The sequence below is a fragment of the Stylophora pistillata genome, chromosome 8, assembly GCF_964205215.1.
Source record: "Stylophora pistillata chromosome 8, jaStyPist1.2, whole genome shotgun sequence".
NCBI lineage: Eukaryota > Metazoa > Cnidaria > Anthozoa > Scleractinia > Pocilloporidae > Stylophora > Stylophora pistillata.
Genome location: NC_142526.1, coordinates 31,042,690 through 31,064,418, shown reverse-complemented (window position 1 = coordinate 31,064,418; position 21,729 = coordinate 31,042,690). Strand labels below are relative to the sequence as shown.

Here is a 21,729-nt window from a genome sequence, read left to right as displayed (position 1 = left end):
GGGAATGTTAACGAAGTTATCGTTGTTGCCTTTAAGGGCTAAAATTTACTGGAGTCCCCCCCCCCCGGCGATAAAAATTACATTACATCGGGGTTTATCCTAGATCCTTTTAAAATACGTTGAACGCCGAAAGGAAATGCTTGCCTGTTTGTGATATGAAAACTCTTTTTGTCCACCAACGCTTATTATCTTGATTAATGACCTCTTTGTATACGGTTAACATTAATTAAACGATATTAATGTCCAACAACGGTTCGTAGAATACAAATAACACCCAAAATGAGTACCAGTATCTCGCGGTATTTGTACTCCAGAAAGAACCGGTTAGAAATTCTCCCACACTGAAATAAAAATTTGGCGTGTTGGATAGTAAATTTCTTATTAAACAAGTATTTTACTCGTTGTTTGTATTTTGACTCGCTCTACGGGCTCTTCAAGATACTTAGCGATACTACACAACAAAACGTTTAATAAGACTATAGATATTCACATCTGGTTAAAAGGAACCTAAAACAAAGTCAACATTTGAACAGAGCTAACTTATGACTCGTGGAAAAAAAAAGTGACATCTTTTTTTATCGGGAAAAGTTTCCTATTCCAACTAACAGATAGAGGGAAATCAATAAAACGGTTTTTGCGTTAATCAAAGGACTTTCGGTTTGTAAAGCGAACTGACAAAAGCCGGTTTAGATGTATGTTACAGAACTACGGTAAGTCAATACCAGAGCTGGTACTGGCTTCTTCGATTCTGCATATTAAATAACTAGGTTTAGTTTCAAGATGTAAAAATTCCAACCAAAACCATATAACGGGACTTTCTCTGTTAGAACAGTTGATTCCGATGGAAAAGTAAATTTCTCACACGTGAAATTCAGCTACAGAAAAAATTTAAGCGTATGATATTAACTTGATAATTTAAGAAATAACTTTATGAAACTTTAAGTTTTTTACTGAACTCATCCCTGCCATAGTTAATAGAGAGGCCAAAAACTCGAGTGATTACTTATCGCACAATGGTGGTGCTCTCTTAGATTGATAAGATTACCCTAAAGGATAGCGGAAGAAACCAATGCTATAAGTCATCGGTGAACAACTTAATGGAGTGATGATATTCAAAAATTATCCCTAACTGACATACTTACAAGAGGAGAGATCCAATCTTTTACGGTATAGCAAAAAGAAAAAAAAAACTAACAAACTCAAGTGCACAGGAGAAGTACTGATTAAAAATTTTTTTACTTGCAAATTTAACTCATTTTCATACGAATGGTCGAGCATCAAGCCTCGTTTTGAAAGAGAGGCCAAGTGTAATTCGGAAATGGTGTACTGCGTCCAACAGTGAAATGGCAGAGAATTGTCCCAACTAAGAGCGGTCTGTGTGATAATTGTTCCTTTTCTCGACCCTTCTTTCGTGCGATAATTTTTGCAAGAAAAACAAAACATTCTCCTGTTCGATAGTATGGCGCGCCAACTGTAGCAAAATTACTGACGCCTAGACTAAGTCCGTCGCGCTCGAGAAGTAGCGCCTCATTCATGGAGCTCCCGCGCCACATCGGCGTCACTCCAAGCGGTTCCCTGCGGCGCGCTAACAGCAATATTTTTCTTAGACTTTTTTTTTTCTAACTAGCACGACGGACTTCGCCGAGAATGAAGGACTCCTACGAAGCGGATTATTTCCACCTTGATACTTTACTGAGTAGTATAACACTAGAATTCACAGACAATTTTATCAACCATTTCTCTGGTACGTGGTATATTGAAATGCACAGTGTCTTCCATTTATTTACAGAATTAGCTGAAGTTAAAAGTAATCTGAACTAGCACAAATTTCTTTGAAGCAAGTATTACTTAAGAAGCGAAAAAAGTTCTTGTTCCTCGGTTAACATCATTTTGCTGTCTGTATTTACATCATCAAACTTAGGCTGTGGGTGACTGGAATCAGGTTTTGATGATTTCGGCTGTGTCGGCGGTATTAAAGGGTCTGTTTTGTTATTTCTAGTTTCAATATTTTCCTTGTTCAACTTCCTATCCCTTGTGGAACAACACACTGCTAACGCGCGTCGAAACTCCGGAATTCTCAGTGCATAAACGATGGGATTTACGAACGAATTGGAAAAGTTGAGAAAATTGACAATCATTGCATGTCTCCATGGTATCTCAACGTCTAGCCCTCTTAAACCGTTTGAAATAACAAAAGGAAGCCAGCAAAACAAGGCAAGGGTAGAAACAAATAGCAAAGTTCTCGTCACGCGTTCATTCCGCGAGATTCTACTCTGCGGATGCGAGTCGACGCTTCTTTGTTTAAGCTTCCTCCAAACTGCGATGTTACAACCGCAAATGGTGAACAGCAGGATAACCGCGAATGGCATTCCTACGTATGTGCATTCTTGCCCGGGAATCAAGAACACCAAGCTAGAGAAAGGCAAGGCCAAAATCCAAACTGTCAAGATTACAGTGCAGTAATTTCGCACTGTTAGTGTTCGGTGATTAAAAGGCTGCGATATGGCGTAGAACCTCTCACAAGAAATGAAGGCCACGGAAATTAACGAAGCCACCAATGTGACTTTCGAGGTAACGTCTAAAAACAAGTTCAAAGACGTGTTTACATTTTGAGTCCAGATTCGGTAATACTCTGGCCTTCCAAAGCCGAGGTAAATATATAGAGGAAGAGCTAGAGCTCCAAAGATCAGATCAGCAATCGCCATATTGAGGACAAGAAACAGGCTTTTCTTGCGGAGCTTCTTGTTGAATGTAAAGAGGAAAACGGTGAGCAAGCTTTCTACGACGATGAAGACAGATAGAACTGCAAAAAGACAGCACCATACAATGCCTTCTGTCTTGGAAGGAAGATCAGTCCTTAATGTACCGCGGGAATTCTCTTTGCCACTGTTCACTGCCAGCGTGTCATTCATTTTGAAATTTTCGCTGCACGATGAAAAATTTCCTGTGAAGTTACTGCGAAGGTGAATCGCGCGGTCTGATTGCGGAGAGTGGAAATATAGCGATATAAAATATTATTTCTACCTTCTGCTGAGTCACAAGCCCATTATCATTCGCAAACAATTAATAATTCATGACCCAACATTTCAAAAATATTTTTTCTGCCTACGTCTCGTCTTAGTCGCTTGTTGACGCGGGTAGGAAGTTAGTAATCCTAACTCTTCGTCTCATGCACTCTCGTTATAACAACGCTGAGCAACTCACTAATTTCAAATATACCTTAAAACTACGCCGTCTAATTCGATCGATCACTTTTGAAGAATAACGCTTGAAAATCTAACAGAGTCCTATTCAAAATATTTTCCGGGCTTTGGATGTGTTTGAGCGCCTTTTCCACACTCGTCGACCAAGCATAAAGAAAAGGATTCCATTTCTGATGACAATGTTTGACAAGACATTTTTGTAAGTGCGTAATAAATGATCATTTAATGGGAACCTTAAATTTTGACAGTGAAGGACAAATAACACCAAGTGATATTAATGGAATATATTTTTCAATTTTCAGACGCCTCGGGGTCTATGACTTTGAGGTGTCACAAATAAAGTCAGTTTTAATCATTTATAGAAGCAATTTAAAGATACTATTGGGGTTTAAAAGAGAGGTTGCCTGGTGTCGCCCGTAAGATTTTCTGCCACTGTCCTTTTAGCCTGTAAATAGGCTTCCTTGTTTGAGTTTCACCCAACAGCCCCTTTCCCAATTATATAATTGGCAGGTGCTTGTGGAAAAAGTCATTAAAACCCCTTTTCAAAAATTCCGCTAAGAATAAATGTTTTCTTTTTCAGTTTCCTATCTGCTTCTTAAGAAAAACACGTTTCCGATGTATTGTAAACCATTTAACAAAGGAACAGCTTTGCTGCAAAAAATTGCGATTTTGAATCCAAATTGTGCGAGAAATCTAAAGGCCTTGATCAATAAACGGACTTGATCTTAATTGCAGTACAGTCATCTGGAGAGGCGCTTAAAAAAAAACGACGGAAAATATGATTACCTGAACCATAGCTCTTAGCTTTTAAGCTGATGCTAGTGGCAAATGTTATTGTTTGATGATATGCAACAACAAGCTTTGTAATTATTAACAAAACTGCTATAGTAGTACAGTAGTCCCACAATGACTGCAATTCTGGTTGATTAATCATCGTCATACACTAAATTTACCGCCTTGTGCGTCGAAATCGAAATAATAGGATAGCTTTTCAATGAGGATTGTTGTGCTCGGCTCCTATAGTAAAATTCAGTTCCGCCAGGGAGCAGGTGCTTTCTGCCCTTGAGTTTTTTTTTTTCCTTGATGCTTTGCCGGGGATATTTTATCAAAGAAATTACAAAACACTTTCAATTTTGATGTCAGAAGAGAGATTTATCACACGGCTTCCAATATGAACACAGGCAAAAATTGCGATCTGGCTCTATTCGCTTTCGTTTGTTTTGAGAGTTGTCCATGTTACATTATGAAATTATGACAAGCTATGACAGAAAGTGACGATAAATTTACAAGCTAAGGAACATTTGAATCTATTAACCAAGAATTATCGCAGATTATTTTCATCAGAGGGAAAGTGTAGAAGAAACAGCGAGGCTAAAAAAATATATCGATTTTAACACGTTCACTCCTGATTCCGTGTGTTACCACAAACTGCTGAATATAAAATTTGTTTAGACATTGTCAGGTAAAATGGAAAAACGATATCTGGCGTAATAAATGGAAAAATAAAATTGCATTAAAGAAGCCTAAAAAAAAAATTAACGACTTTATTAAGTTTTGTAGCCGTCACAAGTTTGAATTCAAGTTTACGAAACGTTTTATGGACCATCGTGTCGGTAATCTTAAATCAGTGGACTAAGGGACCTGTCATTATTTAACGCTGAGAGAGGGGGAGATGGGAATGGAGGACTTTGGTTGTGCCACGATATGATTTCCCTGATCTTCCCATAAAACTCTGTAAACTTCTCATCACCACCCTCCCTCCAATTGGCGAATTGGTGGCGAAATCCAAGTTGGGGGGGGGGGGGGGGGGTGAGCCGAGATGCCGGGCTCATTCTTCAGCGTACCCCTTTATTACGGTAGAGTTACTTCCCTGTTAGTTCAAGGATAGTCAAATTCATCGCCATTCAGCAAGGAATTTACAATCAGTTTAAGATATATAATGATTTATTTGCTAACATGTCGCTCAAATGTCACACAACTGTAACCTTTTCGACTATTATAAGTTCGGTTTCTGATTCCAACTCTTCTGCCTTATTACTTTTTAGAGAGTATATCACGAAGAAAACGCTGGCAACAGTTACGATACTACCGCCTGCCATGTAGAATGCGGGCGCGTATTAACCAGTGGAGTCCGCGATGTAACCTGGATGTGAATTAAGCAATACTGAATGAACTAATTGTGAAAAATCCATTTACGAAAACAGAGGCTAGAGTCTAAACTCTGTGGGTGAATACATATTAACTTGTCAAGATTACCACAGCCTTTTTCATACAGTCATCACGTAAGCAAAAGCAAGGGATTTGTTTACCTACCTGCGAGAGGCGGTGCACAAGCAATCATGATTGACATATAAAACAGCCACAATCCGAGAGCTTGAGCCCTTTGTCCTTCATGCACAGAGATTAACACCACTACATTACCCACAGTCGATAAGCCACCGTCAAACAAACCAAATATTATGGAATAACCGAGTAAAGTAGGAAAGGCGTCTGCCAATGGACAGAGCAGTGTTGAAAAACCAAGAACAAACAGGCATCCTTGGAAGACATATTAGCGATTAACGAATTTATAGTCACACAGGCGACCGATCGACTAAAATTCTGGAAATAACTGAGCACAGTCCAAGCACTAGGTATAGCGTCGAAGCAAGGTGTAGACTGATACCTTTCTCTTCACAGTAGCGAGCCTTTTATAGAGTGACACAAATAAACAACATTAAGGAGAGAGTTGAAAAGAAATATAAATACATTCACTGTTGTGTTATTGGGATGATTCATATCGTGATGAAATGTTACGTTACTTGCTAGTACTCGGTGCCTCTACCTCTCGACCAAGGGTCTAGCTTGCTACGCACTAAGTAGGTTTCACCAGCGATGGAGTCGTTGTCGGAGTCTCGAAAGCGCTGCCAAGCTATTTAATGGTCATCTGACCATAAATATCGAGAATCTACTGACAGTTGCAAAATTTCATAATTCATCTCATTTTCCCTAAGTGACCCTTATGGTAAACCATTTTCAAAAATTTCATTAAAAAGTCCGAACGTGCTTCGCTTTCAGGGAAATATCTTTCGAGGAAAGTTCAAAATACGCCTACACGGCGAAGAAGAGAAACAAGAAACTTATTCAGTGTTAGAACCTGAACCTTTCGCGGGCGCGGCGTTTGTTTTTAAACTTACCAAGTGGACTTTAGGAACTGAATTTCCTAAAACTGCAATGGTCGTGACGAAAATCAAAAGCAAATAAGAAGGATTCTGAGACAACTTGTTTGTTTTCTTGTCTTCTTGCATAAATCCACAATGTATGTCTAGTTCTGCAGGATTCGTGGGTGTATTGGGATCAAATGCACAACCAAGGAGACAAACAGATGCGATGATACCAGCCATTATGAAAAACGCCCCACGCCATCCAAGCCCCTCTATGGAATGTGTCAAAATAGGGCTCATTATGAATGTACCAGCTCCAGGTCCCGCTGCGATCATTCCAGTTGCTAATGAACGGTATTTTAGAAAGTTCTTTGGCACGATGACAAATACACTGGTATAGATACAACATCCTCAAAAATGAAATATGACACTGTATGTCAAGTATATAACGAATATATTCCGAGTTTGAGAATTCGCGACAAGTCCGATCACAGATACCAAAGCGCCAATGGTTGGGAAGGACCTGGAGCCGTAACGATCCCAGAGTTTTCCCGCCAGTGGACCGAAGAAAAAGGTCAAGCACATGCAAAGAGAGCCAATCCTTGCTGAATAAAAAGAAAAACACAGTCAGTCGTCTACAGAGAGGGGAGGGAGGAAATCAGGTAAATTTCATTGTGAAACAACCAAAATACCCCGAGCCTTTCCTCCCCCCCCCCCCCCAACTCCTGGCGATAAAGATTACCAATCCATTAGAGAGAAATAACATTAAATAACATTACTTTCAGTTTTTTTTTCGGGGGGGGGGGATAACCTGGTTACTCGCGTGATGGTTCTTCTGCTGCGGGTTCCAAGAAACAGACATAGTTCTCAATGAATTTACAGAAACCCAAAGGTGTAGCTGTAGGTATTATTTTTTTACCTTCAAAATTTTTAGGTATTTCCAGGTTCAAAAGGACATAGAACTTTTAATAACTTCAGTCCTTTACCTGTTTGGGCTTTGCCTCGCTTGAACTCGTCCAGAAGTGACGGATATATGACACCAAAACTATACGAACATCCCAGAGTAAATGCGTTACAAAGACAGCCACACACACCCACCAGCCACGCCCAGCCACGGTCGTGTTTGCGATCTAGTCTTCCCGCAGCAGGAGAGCAGATGACATGGCAATGAATTCTTGTTTCTTCTTCATACCCGGCCGGCCATAGAGGTGCAGCAGTTGGTATCATATCAGTATTCCTCAACGATTGGCTGATAGCAAGGTATCAAAGGTCGTTTAAATACAAGAGGTACCGGTATTGACAGGTGATGCGATTCTACATCAAATACGATGCCAACGTAGGGTTTGAACTGGGTTTTGCACGGGAATTTGGGCGAATACTTCCCCACAACCGGTAATTCAATCTATTTTATTTTTGAAGCGGACGAGTTTTTCAAACTTTCCAGGTTCCAAAAACTTCGAATCACTGTACGGCCGGCATAAATAAGCCAGGAAATTTCGTCCACTTCCAAAATAATAATAATAAAACAAGAAATCAAAAGATATTAAAATACCTTTCAAACAATAATCGAGTGTTCTCATCAGGTAAGCATGTGGTTTTCGTTCAGCAAATATTTTAGACTACCCCGTTTCATCCAAAATTTTAAGGTGTCACTAATATAAATAGCAATTTTGTGTAAGCTCAGATGTTCTCGTCAAATGGATAACCATTGAGGCAATTTGTCCACTTGGGAACGTGTCTGGGCATAGAGCCAAATCGGTTTTCTTCTTACATTTGCGTTTTTCGGTGTTTGGGCAAGAAAACAACAAAACAAAAGACTTGCCAAGACATCGACCCTAATTTACATTTAGTACAAAACTTAATAAAATGTCACAGTTTTAGGCATTTCTGGAGGTAAAAACATCTGGCGATAAAAGAAATTATTGCCATGTGACTTTAGAAATCCATCCTCTTACATAGAAAACCAATAAACAGACCGAATTCCATAGCGCTTCTCACCCTAAAATCAAGACAGATGATCGCTGACGGTTAAGTAAGCGGAGTAAGCAGAAGTTTATTTCAGGTTCTCTCGCAGCCAATAATGGAGAGGTCGATCGTTCTTTTCCATCACAGAAAAGCCACTTTTAATTTTAAACTGTACCAAAAAAGCCTTTGTTTTAAAAATTATATTGCGCATGACTGATTTACCAAACGGATTCTCTCGGCTTCGAAAGGCTTTCGTCTTGTGCAGTAAGGTCCGGTTCAGACGCCGTACTTCAGCCGAGCCGAGCCGAATCGAATTTAACGAATTAAGTTCATGTGAAGTACGGTGTCTAAATCAATTCGGAACGGCAGATTTAATTTAGATCGGCTCGGTCAATTAATCCTGCCTGACTCAGCCGGGAAGAACGGCTGTAGACCGGCTTTGATCAGCTAACTATGCTTTGATTCAGACGCTGTACTTCACATGACCCGAAACAAATGCATATATTATTTTAATGTATTTTTTCTTGGCGCTTTTACATGTGAGCATGTGGAAAGGAGTCTTACAGAAGAAAAATGGAGGCTTGAAGGGCCGAGCAAAACGATGCCGACAGATATTGAGTGGGCGCCCTATTCTGCGCCTTTCGAACTGACACTGATTCTTCGCTCTGTCGGTTCTTTGGGCATGATGTTGTTGTCTTCTGCGACAGCAACGTCCTTTCCCGCCTCTTTTGTGTATCGCTCGAAAAAAGCGACGCTTTTACCAGCATGGTAATCTTTGTTTTCTTCAAAAATTGAACATTTATTGCATATTGGAATTTCACATTTCAAGCAAGTATATTTGGTCGCGCCGAAACACTGATCAGCCGCCGGACTTAATTGAGGTACTTCCTTAAAGAAGTGACCAAATAAAATACGTAAAGTGCACCTAAACCCAAAAATTTTTTTTCGCTTAACGAAATAAGCTTATTTTTTGGAGTATTTCTGTGCAAAAAGTTTTTAATTTGCTCAAATCTTTAATTTTCTGTGCCCAGTCAAAATTCGAAAAATCGGCCGCCATCTTGCCCCACGGCCGAGTTTAAAGAGGAATGGCTCTAGCGGGTAATGTGACGTCAAATCGAGAACACGAAAGTCTGCATTTCACACACTTTCACTTTTTGAAACATAATTTTGAAACATAATTGATGGTTGAGTTACGCGTTTACATTCAATCTTACAACCCGAGGTGCTGGGCTAAAGTTTCTCTTGTCAGAAAAGTGACGTGAACCTTGTAACCTCACCAAGGGTGGTCTTTAGGATATTGTGGTTTTGTGAAAGTATAGGCTAAGATCGACGCGAGACGAAGGGTGTGACGGCTAGAATAAAGATAGTGAAAAAACTACGCGAGTGACTAGTTTTGTGGTACTGGGATTTCCAACACTCTTTGTTGCCCTTGCTTCACGTCTCGAGAAAGACGAAAGATTAATGCTCGGACATGTATGTATTTGCATGAAAGCGTCACGCGTTGTATTACGCGGTGTTGGGTTATAGAGGAACTCTGTTACCGGCGACCTTTCGCACGATAAATAGGTCCAATTCGATCCCAACAATTCATTATCACACTGCTGGCAGAATTACAACTTCCCTTTAATATTCTCAGCAGGTTACAGAAAGAAGCGTAAAACTAGGAAGTAATATATGACAAAGAGATCGATGAGAAAAAAAGAACCGTTCGCGAGTCGGCTTGTTTTGACGTGCCCGGACTTGAGGCGTGTCCACTCGCATCTCAAGCAGGGCACTCGCCCGTCAAAGAAGCTGACAAACACCAAAGACGTCAAGCGTTACTTGAACCTCGTCTCCATTTCCCGTGACGGCCTGCTCGTCGTAAAACGCGATGAACCTTTCGCTGCGTCCCGCGAATGTATAGTCATCCCGCGCTTTGTCGTTGATGGCTTCCTTACTGCCTTGCACGTGAAACTGGACCATCCTTCCCGTCACCAAATGAAACTGATTTCGCAGCGTTACTTCTTCGCCTTAGACCTGGACAAAGCTCTGGATCGGTGCTCGCAGCGTAGCCGCCTATGCTCTTCTTTGAAAAAAGTTCCCTCCACTCTTGTTGAACAGTCAACTTTTGATCGCACGACGGCTTTGGTATTTCCTTCGCTGCTGACGTCATAAAGCGCTACCGTCAGTTCGTTCTTGTCGTCCGCGAGACCTGCATGTCCTTCACGGCTTCCTGCTTGCTTGATAACGAACGTCGTGAATCCATTCGCTCCGGTCTCTTCCGATTGTGCCATGAGCTGCGTCCTCTGTCTGGCCCCCTTTCCGTCAGAAGGGTAGATCCCGCTCCTGGCTTCGCTTCTCTGTACGGTGATGAAATCCTTAAGCAGTACGGCTTTGCTGTGGAACTTGGGCAGGTCAAAAACCCAAACAAGAATCCTGTGGCAGAGAAGTGCGTCGCCGAACTTGGGGATGAGCTTCTCCGTATTTGTCCTGAAGGTGGTACAATCACTCCTCTCTCCACAGCTGTGGCGACAGCCAATCTCAACACCCGTATCCGTAACAGAGGATTGTCTGCCCGCGAGATGTGGCTTCAACGCGACCAATTCACTAACGCACAGATCCCCTTTTCTGACCTCCAAGTTGTTCGACAACAGCACTCCTTGCGCGTTCCTGACCTAACAGAGACCACGCCTAACCTTTCTTGCCGTTACGGCACCGATTCCTACCCTGAGGATATCGACGAAGAACCCCTTACTTCTGGGTACGTTGACGAGGTACCCGCTCACGTTCCTACCTCTCAGAGCACTCCGAATCCTGCTCCCACTTTATTTCTTAGCGAGCGAGCTACTCCACCAGATTCTCAGACCGATAGTTCTCCTGTGCCCGAGTCTTCTTCTCCTACAGGTGGAAGCGTGTCTGACGACATTGATGCCCCTATCTCAGAGTCTGCCTTCTCATCCGGTCCACGCCGGTCTAGCCGTCCAACTCGTCGCCCGGCTTACCTCAAGGACTATGTTACCTAGCTGCCTCTAGGAACGCTATTTTGTAATACTTAATTTGCGCATTCACCTCTCGCTATTTGTAACTGCTTAGGCGAGCGGAAGAAAGAGGAAGTCACGCCATAGTTCGCGTTGTTGTTTAGTCCCCGCCATTAACTTGCATGGCGTGACGCATTTTGCACGCTGTCGTTTAGTCTTATTGTTTCGCTTCGCACGCAAGCTGTTGTTTAGTTCACCTCGTTGTCACACGGTTGACGCATATATTTAGCGCGGCCCTTTTTGCTTCTTCCTTCCTTTAATGTATGTCTCTTGTCTTCGGTCAATAAACGTCTCCTCTTGCTCGGAGTTTCGGCTCAACTTATTGGCGCTACAAATTACCTTTGTCCAGCGACGAGGGTAATGGACTGGTCGAAATCTAAAGGAATCTAAGGAAATGTTCCATTGTAGAACAAAACTAGGAAGGAAACTGTGACAGCTCTAAATCTGACGTTCGCATAACGTTTTGTAAAACACACGCGTTTTTTGGGAACGCGCGCTAGGAAGCTCGGGAAATTACCCACGTGTCACTTGTGGCTTAGCGTTAGCTACAAATCCTTTAATACTACATCATGAGGAATAGTATAAGAAACGAAATATGGTCGATTTACAACGCTAAATATTCCGAAATGTGAACATAAACACTCCTCGTGTGTCCGTGACGGTCTCTGGTGATCTCTCCCGTTTTAGGCTTGCTTTGCCATCACTGTTATTCCTCTCATACTCCGTCCAACCGCTGGAAAGATGACCAAGCTGGCCGAGACAGAGGTCCAAAGGTAAAATTAAGGATACAGTAGATCTTTGCGGGTATCCTTTGCGAAAAAATCACGAACATGCTAAACCACAACCCCCATAAACTAAATATTAATAGATAGAGGGTTGGTAGTCATTGTCATTCACCAAGTTATTAACACTCTGTTAGTGCGGCAGCCAATTTGTTTGTAAACATCTTACATCTCACACAACTGTAACTTTTTCTATGACAACAAGTTTAGTTTGCGATTCCATCTCTTCTGCGTTACTTCTTAGGAAGTATATCACGAAGAAAGCACTGGCACCAGTTACGATGCTGCTGCCTGCCAAGTAGAATGCGGGCGCGTATGAACCCGTAGAGTCCGCAATGTAACCTGGAAATGAAATAAGCATTCTTCAATGAGCCAATATAGAACTTTTTACTAAAGCTCAGGAAGTTCTGTCTTTCAACTCTTAATTGTTCAGCCAAGGGTGTAAGCGAACAACCAACAACGGCTGAAGACTGGGTCTACAGCCTTTTACTTATAATCATCAAGTAAGCAATGGCAGGGGATCTGTTTACCTACCTGCAAGGGGCGGTCCACAAGCCATAATGACTGACAGACAAAACAGCCACAACCCAAAAGCACGAGCCTTCTGTCCTTCTTGTACAGAGGTTAATACCAACACATTTGCCACAGTTGATTGACCACCATCAAACAAACCAAACATTATGAAATAAACGAGTAACGTAGGAAAGGTATTTGCCAATGGACAGAGCAGAGTTGAAAAACCAAGAACAAACAGGCATCCTTGGTAGACACATCGCTGATCAACGAATTTACAATCACACAAGCGACCGACTAAGACTCTGGCGAAAACTGAGCACAGTCCAAGCACAAGGTATAGCGTCGAAGCAAGTTGTAGACTGATGCCTTTCTCTTCACAGTAGCGAGCCTTAGAAAGTAACAAAAATAAACAACATGAGGGAGAAAGCTAAAAATAAATATAACTGCATTCACAGTTGTGCTAATGGGATGATTCACAGAGTGATGGAAAATTACGTCTCAGGGGCGTTTAGCCTTTAATAACTGCCAGTGCTTATCCTCAGTGTTTTTACCTTTCCTGATCAGGAATCTAGCTTGCAACGGAGTTGCAGTCAGAGTCGCAAGAGAGCATCTGAGAATTGGAGAAGTAAGTGCAGTAATAGGCTTAACAGAATAGAATTGTCTTCCGATTCCGAGTCGGTTTATGACTCCAGTCCGACCCGTATGATCTAAGGAAAACTAGATTGTTGCAGTCACAAGCAGAAGCAAAAGAACCTACCGATCACAATGAAAAAAGGCTGATAGTTTCGAAAGAAACTGTTTGGGGCTGCGTCGGTGGGAGTAACGAAATAATTTGGATATATCAACAAAGTTGAGGTGGTAAATTGGCCACCGTAACGATTACAAAAGCTGACGTTTCGAGCGTTCGCCCTTCGTCGGAGCGAAATGAAATGATCACAATGGAAGTTTTTAGGCCATCCGATGACAATGATTCCAAGCGATGGAGTCACAAGCTGCATTTGTGCTTTGCTTCCGATTCTGTCGGTTTCATTTCACCGTATCTCATCGCCCTGCACTTCAAATAACGACTCCGGTTCCAGCACCGCTGTTGGCGAAAACCAACCCGAAGCCATCGCATTTTCCATCATCCGACGAGAAAATGCTAAATGATGAAAAAGGACCAATAGCAGATATTTGGGAAGGCGGCGTGAAAGGCTAATTCTTTTTAATCTACAGGCTCATTAGTACCGCGGGTTTCCATACATGAAAAAACTGAGAGTGTTGCAATTACTCTCAGCTGAGGTGTCGCAGGTAACCAGTTATTTGTCAAGCTTCCCGACGGTTTTAATTTCCTATACTTATTCATCCTCTTGGGTCAGGGGGCACTATGGCACCTAGGTGTTTTACCAAAGAAAAGCCACAAGAAACCTGCTCAAGGTTCTTGTGGTTCTGATTCTTTAAACTTACCATGTGGACTTGAGGAACTGAATTTCCTAATATCACAATAGCTGTAACGAAAACCAATAGCAAATATGAAGGATTACGTGACAAGTGTCTTTTTTTCTTGTCTTGCATAAAAGCATGACATACGTCTCGTTCTGCAGGATTCGTCGGAGAATTGGGATCAAACGCACAACCAAGGAGACAAACAGATGCGATGATACCGGCCATGACCAAAAATGCCCCACGCCATCCAAGCCCCTCTATGGAACGCGCCAAAATAGGACTCATTATGAATGTACCGGCTCCAGGCCCCGCTGCAATCATTCCAGTTGCTAATGAACAATGTTTTAAAAAGTACTTGGGTACGATGACAAATACGCTGGTATAAATACAACAACCTCCAAAAGCAAATATGACGCTGTATGTCAAGTATAAAACGAATATATTTCGTGCCTGTGAGGTTGTAGCAAGTCCGATCACAGATATTATTGCACCAATGATTATGACAGCTCTGGGGCCGTAATGATCGCAGAGTTTTCCCGCCAGAGGGCCGAAGAAAAAGGTCAAGGACATGCAAAGAGAGCCAATCCATGCTGAAGAAAAAGAAGTGTTCAAATCAGTGAGGGAATTTGTTGATTCATTCTTAGTCAAAGCGCACGTCAGCAGTAAACGAAAGCGAGGAAAACAAGAAAAACACATGTTCGTCTCCCATGCATTCGTGATATTTCAAAGAAACAGTTTTACTCGGAGGGGAGGGAAGCAGGCGGCCTAATTGTGCAAGAAACATATTCCTCGGTTCACAGTTTCTTTACAGGTTTGAAGCCTAGTGGTTTAGGTATAATTCATGTTACCACAACAACATTTTATTGTAGTACTACATATCGATGGGGGGTTGGAATCTCTTGATTTCGTCTCTAAGCCTATGTTTCTTCCTTCCCAGTTACCCCAAAACTTTGGATATGTTTTTAATGTGTTCTTTCTCAACCGCTGTTCCTTCATGCAATACTCAGAAAAGCACAGAACTTAAACTTTAGTCTATTACCTGTTTGGGCTTTGCCTCGCCTGAACTCGTCCAAAAGTGACGGATACATGACACCAAAACTATACGAACATCCCAGAGTAAACACGTTACAAAGACAACCGCATACACCCACCAGCCACGCCCAACCACTGTCGTGCTTGTGAACTCGCCTTCCCGAGGCTACAGAGCAGATGACCCGGGAATGACTTACATTTTCTTCCTCTTGTCCGGCCATGAAGGTGCTTCAGTTGGTATCATATCAGTATTCCGCGTCGCTTGTCTAAGAGCAAGGAACAAAAGGGTTTTTTAGTATAAATTGAACGGGATCAAAATAAGTACGCTTATCCAAACTGGAAATGAAATGTAACTTTCTTTTTTTTTCTATCGGTTGTTTTCTTTTTCGAAGGGGGGAAGGGGTTGGTGTTGAGGTCCTAAATGTAGTAACTTTCCTAAATGTAATAAAGTCCTAAATGTAATAACATTTTCTCCTAAATGTAATAAAGTCCTAAATGTAATAACATTTGGTCCTAAATGTAAGAAGGCTCTAGTGCAATAGTTTAACTGTGCTTGTGCATCCACATTGAGATGTTGAAGGGCCCGCAGCAATTGGCGCAAGCTGTTGCGCGGTCCCTGCCTGTCGGCGAAGCTAATAAATTAAATTAAATTAAGTGACAACTGTTGCACCAGAGAATCCTCTGATCAAAATTCATGGCGTATTGCTCGCTCGCTGATTTTAATCAGGGTTTTATTTTTTGCTTGACATGCAGGCCGAGAGGCATTGGCTAGAAACCTTCATACTGATGTGCTTTTGGCATCAAATTGACAGATCCCAAAACAATAGAACGCTGACCAATCCGGTCATCTTGACCGAACAGGCTTGGTCAAGAGATTTTATATTTTCGGCAAGTAATTTTTCACCGAAAAAATGCGTTTTCCTTTTAGTAATTACGGATACGATAACGGAAAATAGTGTCTTTGTTTCACGTATCGCGACTGGCATGTCAGGAAGGCGACTGAGGTTGCGCTCCGACCGAGTCCTTCCATTGTTTTTGAGAAAGAAAGGAAATTTCCCTTTTGAATTAAGACAATTCATCCCAGCGGTATTACACAATTCACGCCGGATACTCTGAAATATGACCTTGAAAACAGACAGACAGAAATTCAAAGAAAAAAATTATTTTAAAACCATTCATTCTTAGCACAGGTTTAAAAATGAGCCATTTACGAAGCAAAAATGTATTTAAAAAGTAAAAACCAAACGTTTTCGACACTAGGTAATCATCGAGGTAAATAAGCACCGTTCGCTAAATTACATATTTTATATCCTTAGGTAATTCCCGATGGGAAGCTAGAGTTGAAACTAGGCTTCAAATAATTAATCAGTATCATTAATGTATAGATTTAGCCAAGCCTAAAAGCAGAGCTCCAGTTAATTTACTTTCTAGCCTTCATTTTATTAAAAATCCTTGGCACTGCCTGTCGATGAGGTTATCTACGGAAATTTAGGGCCAGTTCGGGTGGGGGAGGGAGAAGGGGGAAATTGGCGGGGATTAGAGCCTTGGGACGATGTTCTCGCAACTTGCAAAACGATCAACACGCATGTTAGTCAGCGGTATTTATAAGCAGTTGAAGACCTTCGTCGAGGTTCCTGATATTTTGAACGGATTTTTTCGAGGATAGGGAAGGTATTCTTCTTCAGATAGACAATATCAGTTGAAATTATATATTCTATTGAGTATGTATGATAATTTCAGCTTGAGAAAGTTAGCCAAAATTGAAAGAAACGACGGTAAACGACTTCGAGTTAAGATAAATTTTACCTTTGGCTTATAATAAATAATAATAATAATAACTTGTATTTATATAGCGCTCATATCTTGAGCTCATGGCGCTTTACAACGCTGTGCTGTGCGGGGGACTTTACCTGAATGCTAAGCAGTTTACAATAAAATGAAGGCGAATATAACAGATGCCCCTCCCCCCAATTCCCAGTAACCAGGCCAGACCACATCACAGTAATCTCGTGAAGTGGGTTCTTTAACGTCCCCTGTCTAACCAAATTAACTGATGAATAGATGCAGGAGACGGGACCTCCATTTATTCGTCCCTATCCGAGAAGACTAGAATATCTAACCATTTCTTGATCGATGTTATAGAAAGGTAGCATATTCTTCTCAATTATTTTAAGACCCTAAGTGTTGGTCCGGCCGGGGCTCGAACCCTCGACCTCCCGCGCATCAGTCCAGCGCTTAACCAATTGAGCTAACCGGGAGGCGGTTAGCTTAGTCAATGAAGGAATTAATATAAATAAAAAAGATTTCGCTCTAACAAGAATCAAGAATGATTTGTTTATTTTGAGAATCAAGAAAGAGAGCCAGCTGTGTTTGTAGCGCAATAAACCCAAGAGGGCCGTTTAAATTTTTTCTTTGTTTTGACTGTCTAGCCCTTCTGCCGCTTTCTGTAACTTGGTCTCAGATATTGTCCAAAAGTTACAATCAACCACATAAGCGGGTAAGTCATTGTGTTTTAGAAGCGCAGTAGCGTATTTAGTTAAGCTTAAAACAGAAGGATAAAGTATTTGAATAAGCTTTACGTTTGAAAAGTCTCCAGTTTTTCTTTTCCCTTTTTTTAATTCCTTTTGCAGATTCCTATAGACTTACTTTTACTTATTTGGCAACAGCGGTTGATTCTTGATGTTTTCGTTGAAAATTTTGCGCGGGGAATTTGTGCGCGGCTTGCCAGATTGATCCACTTGCCCATGCCCAACGTTTGACCGCTGGTTTCAGTTGTTGTGTAGTTATGCTGCAGTCAGAATGCCCAGCACCTACCGCCCCAGCTGCGTCTAATCTTAGTCACCACCAGGCCCCACACTTACGACTGCAATTACAAAGAAGAAGTATTGCAATGTGACATTCGACATCCCTTCTCACCGCAAATAAGTCGATGTCTACGTCTAAAACAAACTAAACATCTATTAGCTTATCACCATCGTTGACTATGCCTTTGTCGCCTTTATTTTGCATGCTATTCAGACTCCGTTTCATTAGTTCGGCAACCATGTGTAATCCTTTAGCTATATATGCAGTTATATCCGTGTTGCCACCATGGTTGACGATAATATCAGGTCCACTTTTTGCGTCTATGTCCTCCTGATAATCAACAGTATCATCCACTTCAAAATCCTACTCCATATGCATTTTATTTGCAAAATCCTCGAAAACTCCTCCTTCTCCTGGGTCATTTGCTTCGTAGTCTTCTTCACCACCGTCGTTGTAATCCGTAACTTGTTGCAAGCTCATATAGTGTTCGCCGTGGTTCATAGCAAAATGTCCAAGATACACGGTACCTGCTGAAAAACTTGCTGAAGAACTGAATACATGCTGCCCACCAACTCCTAGAAAGGACACTATTTGGATGTCGATGTTGGACAGGTTTGCTGCTGCATACATTGTTATCTGATCCCCATGGGTCTTATTTCGCGCCATATGAGTTAAATGGTCGTCCCAGCAAGCGAACTCGTGATCATCATCTGCCAAATTCTCCAAAAGAGGTAGGCCGTCGCTATTGCACGGATGACTTTCAAAGTATACTAAAATTTCCTTCCTCATAATTTTAGTTCGACTTACTCCCAAAAAGGTTGTCCCTCAGAGAGAAAGCCAGCATCCCCACACCAGATTCTCTCGTCCTTTCAAATTCTTTAACTTCTCACCTCTGATGATTTTAACATTCGACGTCCCTGGTAATATAGTGCCTTATCACCATGGTCTTCTTTGACTGATATCCTTTCGCCGGCTCTCCAGTATCGCACAGCCGCGGCTGCACGCATTCAACCAGGTCGAGCAGGGCTTCATAGACGTCGTCTGCTAAAGCAGACGATCTTTTCTGCTAAAGGATACGATCTTTTCACGATCTTTATGGGCCAAAAACCTATTCCACATTAATGCTAGGAACGCTAAAACCATAACGGCTAAAAAATATCAAATCTTATGTTAAATCAAAGCAAGTTTTAGCGTCACGTATTACATTCGATGTAGATCTCGAAGAGAACTTCTGGAAATATTTCACAGGCTCGTGAAATGTTTTTCGCACCTAGTGCTATTTTTATCATCACCAATCAAAACTTCGTTTCTACATGAACTCAAGAATCTTTTCAAAGTCGGTTTAACCAGTCGATACAACGTTAATAGGCAAATCTTTTGTGTTACTGCCAGCTAATTTGAAACGGAAAAGTTATGCTCTTCACGTGCATATCACTGATAGTTCCGATTCAGCAGAGGAAAAGTCCGTTTCAGAGTCCGGTTAGGCTGTTTTATCTAATGTTTGATCGGTAAAGAGATCAGCGCGTCGAGCAAACCATGTTTCCTTTTTTTTCCCTTAATTCAATTAGTAGACCATTAAAAGACGGCTTACACGATTAGTTTTACTCACATCTCAGAGAAAGCAAGAGCACAAATTCTTGCGTGAGTTTTTGGGGACCGGTACATCATTTACAGCCTTTGACAAAGATAACCATTTTGAATGTGCTGGTCAGCAGCTTCTTTTCATTTACACCTGTTAAATGTAAGTCATTGAGTATATAATTTGATGCAGATCCATGCAGTACCTTTTTTATTTGTTGGATTTGTTGCATGCATTTCAAGATCAAGAGAACATAATTGTTCCCAATTATCTTCTCTTGGGGAGAAAAATCATCTCGTCGCTATTCATATAACCACAAAATATTCGACAATTTGAGAGAGCTAGAGAGCTGTCACAAGGTCCGAATTTGGCAACAAAATGTCCATGCTAACAAGGTAAAGGTAAAGTCTGTTTACGAGCCTAGTGGCCCATTAGGCTGGTACTTAACTCCGGTTTCTGTAGCATTAAGTGACTAGGAGTATTTCTACTCCCCCCTGGATGGGATGCCAGTCAATCGCAGGGTTACCCCCAGCATTAAATTGCCGGTACCCATTTATACACCTGGGTGAAGAGAGGCACTGTGAGAGTAGTGTCTTGCCTAAGAACACAACACAATGTCGTGGCCGGGGCTCGAACCCGGACCACTCGATCCAGAGTCAAGCGCTCTAACCATGAGGCCACCGCACCTCCACGCATGCTAACAAGGTCTGGTCTAAAAAGTAAAGACAAAAAATTTATATCCAAGCCCGCAAATTGTCCGACTACAATTCTGTAGACTTCCTTGTTCAAGTTTTAAATTTGGTTTATGACTTGTACCTCCATCACTGATCACACGAGTATAACGTTATCACATTTTTTCAAAATCTATTGTACTTAAGAGTCTGAGCCAGTGGTATATGGAGGTATGGTCAGCGTACTCATTGTTTTGCCAGCCGTCATTTGATGCTGTCAGTATAACGGTCTCCAGCCAATGCTACTCGACTTGCGACTAGCAAGTAAAAAGATGCTGATTAATATCAGCGAGTCCGCAATGTGACATGAATACTGGTCAGAGGATTTTTTGTTGCAACAGCCGTCACTTTAACACCTCAATGTGGATGTCCGCTATAACAACAATGCATTAGCGCAGTCCGCAAACGATTGCATTGGAGGCTTATTACATTTAGGACCAAAAGTTATGACATTTAGGACTTTATTACACTCAGGACCAAGTGTTATTACATTTAGGACTTTTTTACATTTAGGAAAGTTATTACATTTAGGACTTGAACAGGGGGTGAGTGGGCGAGGGGAGTATTTTCGAGGAGAGACCTAACAGAGGGAAAGCATCAGTCGGGATTATTCTGTATGGCGCTCTCCTTTCAATAATCTCCCCCTCTGTAATAAGCGCCCCATCGAATTAAATTTTTGTCAATATGTGCCCCCTCTTTAACAGGCGCCCCTATTCCAATAGGCACCCCTACACCAATAGACGTCCCTATTACAAAGGCGCCCCTATTCTATTTCATTGATAGAACTGTCAGATTACATGTTCACTGAGATCAATCGTGGTTAATCTTCCTTTAATTGCTCACTTAAAGCCTCTGGTCTTCGTTTCAGTCTCTCACCTATAACGTCCAGGTGAGCGCGCAGTCTCCTAAAACAAATGATTTCGTCCTTAGATTTTGCGACGACTGGTCACTCTAGCCAGAGACTTCCTTTTACTCAGCCGTGTGGTGACTACTCTCTTAAGTAAAAGTAAAATAACTTATTACGAGTATTGTATGGTATATATAATACATTGGTTTTTTAATATAATACAGTTGAATTAGAGGAGTGAGAGCAGTCACTTGACTCGTGAATAATCTTCAATTATAATCTCTTGGCAAATCACAACAAAGTCATGCATGCGGAGCAAATCGAAGTGAGGTCATCACCAAGCGGTGCTCCTCTCTAAAGTGGTAACATTTAGCTTTAACGGAAGCAGGAACAAAGGCTATAGATCGAAATTCAATCTATTTTGACAAGAAAAATATAAAAAGGCATTTCCAGACTTCGCTTCGACCCTAACTTAGCTTCTATTGCAAACACGAAGAAACATCGCAACTTTCGGCATCCATGAAATACGAACTCCATTCCGAATTTAGGAGACCGATGCATAGACTGGATTCCTTTCACGAGAAAGGTCCCCTATACCCCTTTGTAAACTCAGACACGTAAAAGAGATTTGGCCTTTTCACGCATCACGAATGATATTCAAAACTCTTTCACGTTTCACACAAA

The 21,729-nt window shown here is 41.5% G+C and overlaps 3 protein-coding genes and 1 pseudogene across 3 annotated transcripts; all 4 read right to left on the bottom strand.

Annotated features, from left to right (window-relative positions):
- Positions 1 to 1,220: 1,220 nt before the first annotated feature.
- On the bottom strand, positions 1,221 to 3,378 carry LOC111322567 (adrenocorticotropic hormone receptor-like). Its single transcript, XM_022925690.2, has one exon. It carries the CDS (start codon positions 2,910 to 2,912, stop codon positions 1,845 to 1,847), a length of 1,068 nt encoding a protein of 355 aa, XP_022781425.1. The 5' UTR covers positions 2,913 to 3,378; the 3' UTR covers positions 1,221 to 1,844.
- A 1,795-nt stretch (positions 3,379 to 5,173) lies between these two features.
- Positions 5,174 to 7,848, bottom strand: LOC148725835 (monocarboxylate transporter 12-like; annotated as a pseudogene).
- Positions 7,849 to 9,917: 2,069 nt separating this feature from the next.
- Positions 9,918 to 11,216, bottom strand: LOC148725834 (uncharacterized). The gene is made up of 2 exons (XM_088731545.1): positions 11,157 to 11,216; positions 9,918 to 10,965 (listed from the first exon to the last, which is right to left on the bottom strand). Exons 1-2 carry the CDS (start codon positions 11,214 to 11,216, stop codon positions 10,309 to 10,311), a joined length of 717 nt encoding a protein of 238 aa, XP_088587671.1. The 3' UTR covers positions 9,918 to 10,308.
- A 647-nt stretch (positions 11,217 to 11,863) lies between these two features.
- Positions 11,864 to 15,327, bottom strand: LOC111322497 (monocarboxylate transporter 12). The gene is given in 5 exon segments (XM_022925606.2): positions 11,864 to 12,452; positions 12,645 to 13,014; positions 14,073 to 14,641; positions 15,091 to 15,297; positions 15,300 to 15,327. Coding segments are annotated over 5 exon segments (1,344 nt in total). The 3' UTR covers positions 11,864 to 12,282.
- Between the last annotated feature and the right edge of the window lie 6,402 nt (positions 15,328 to 21,729).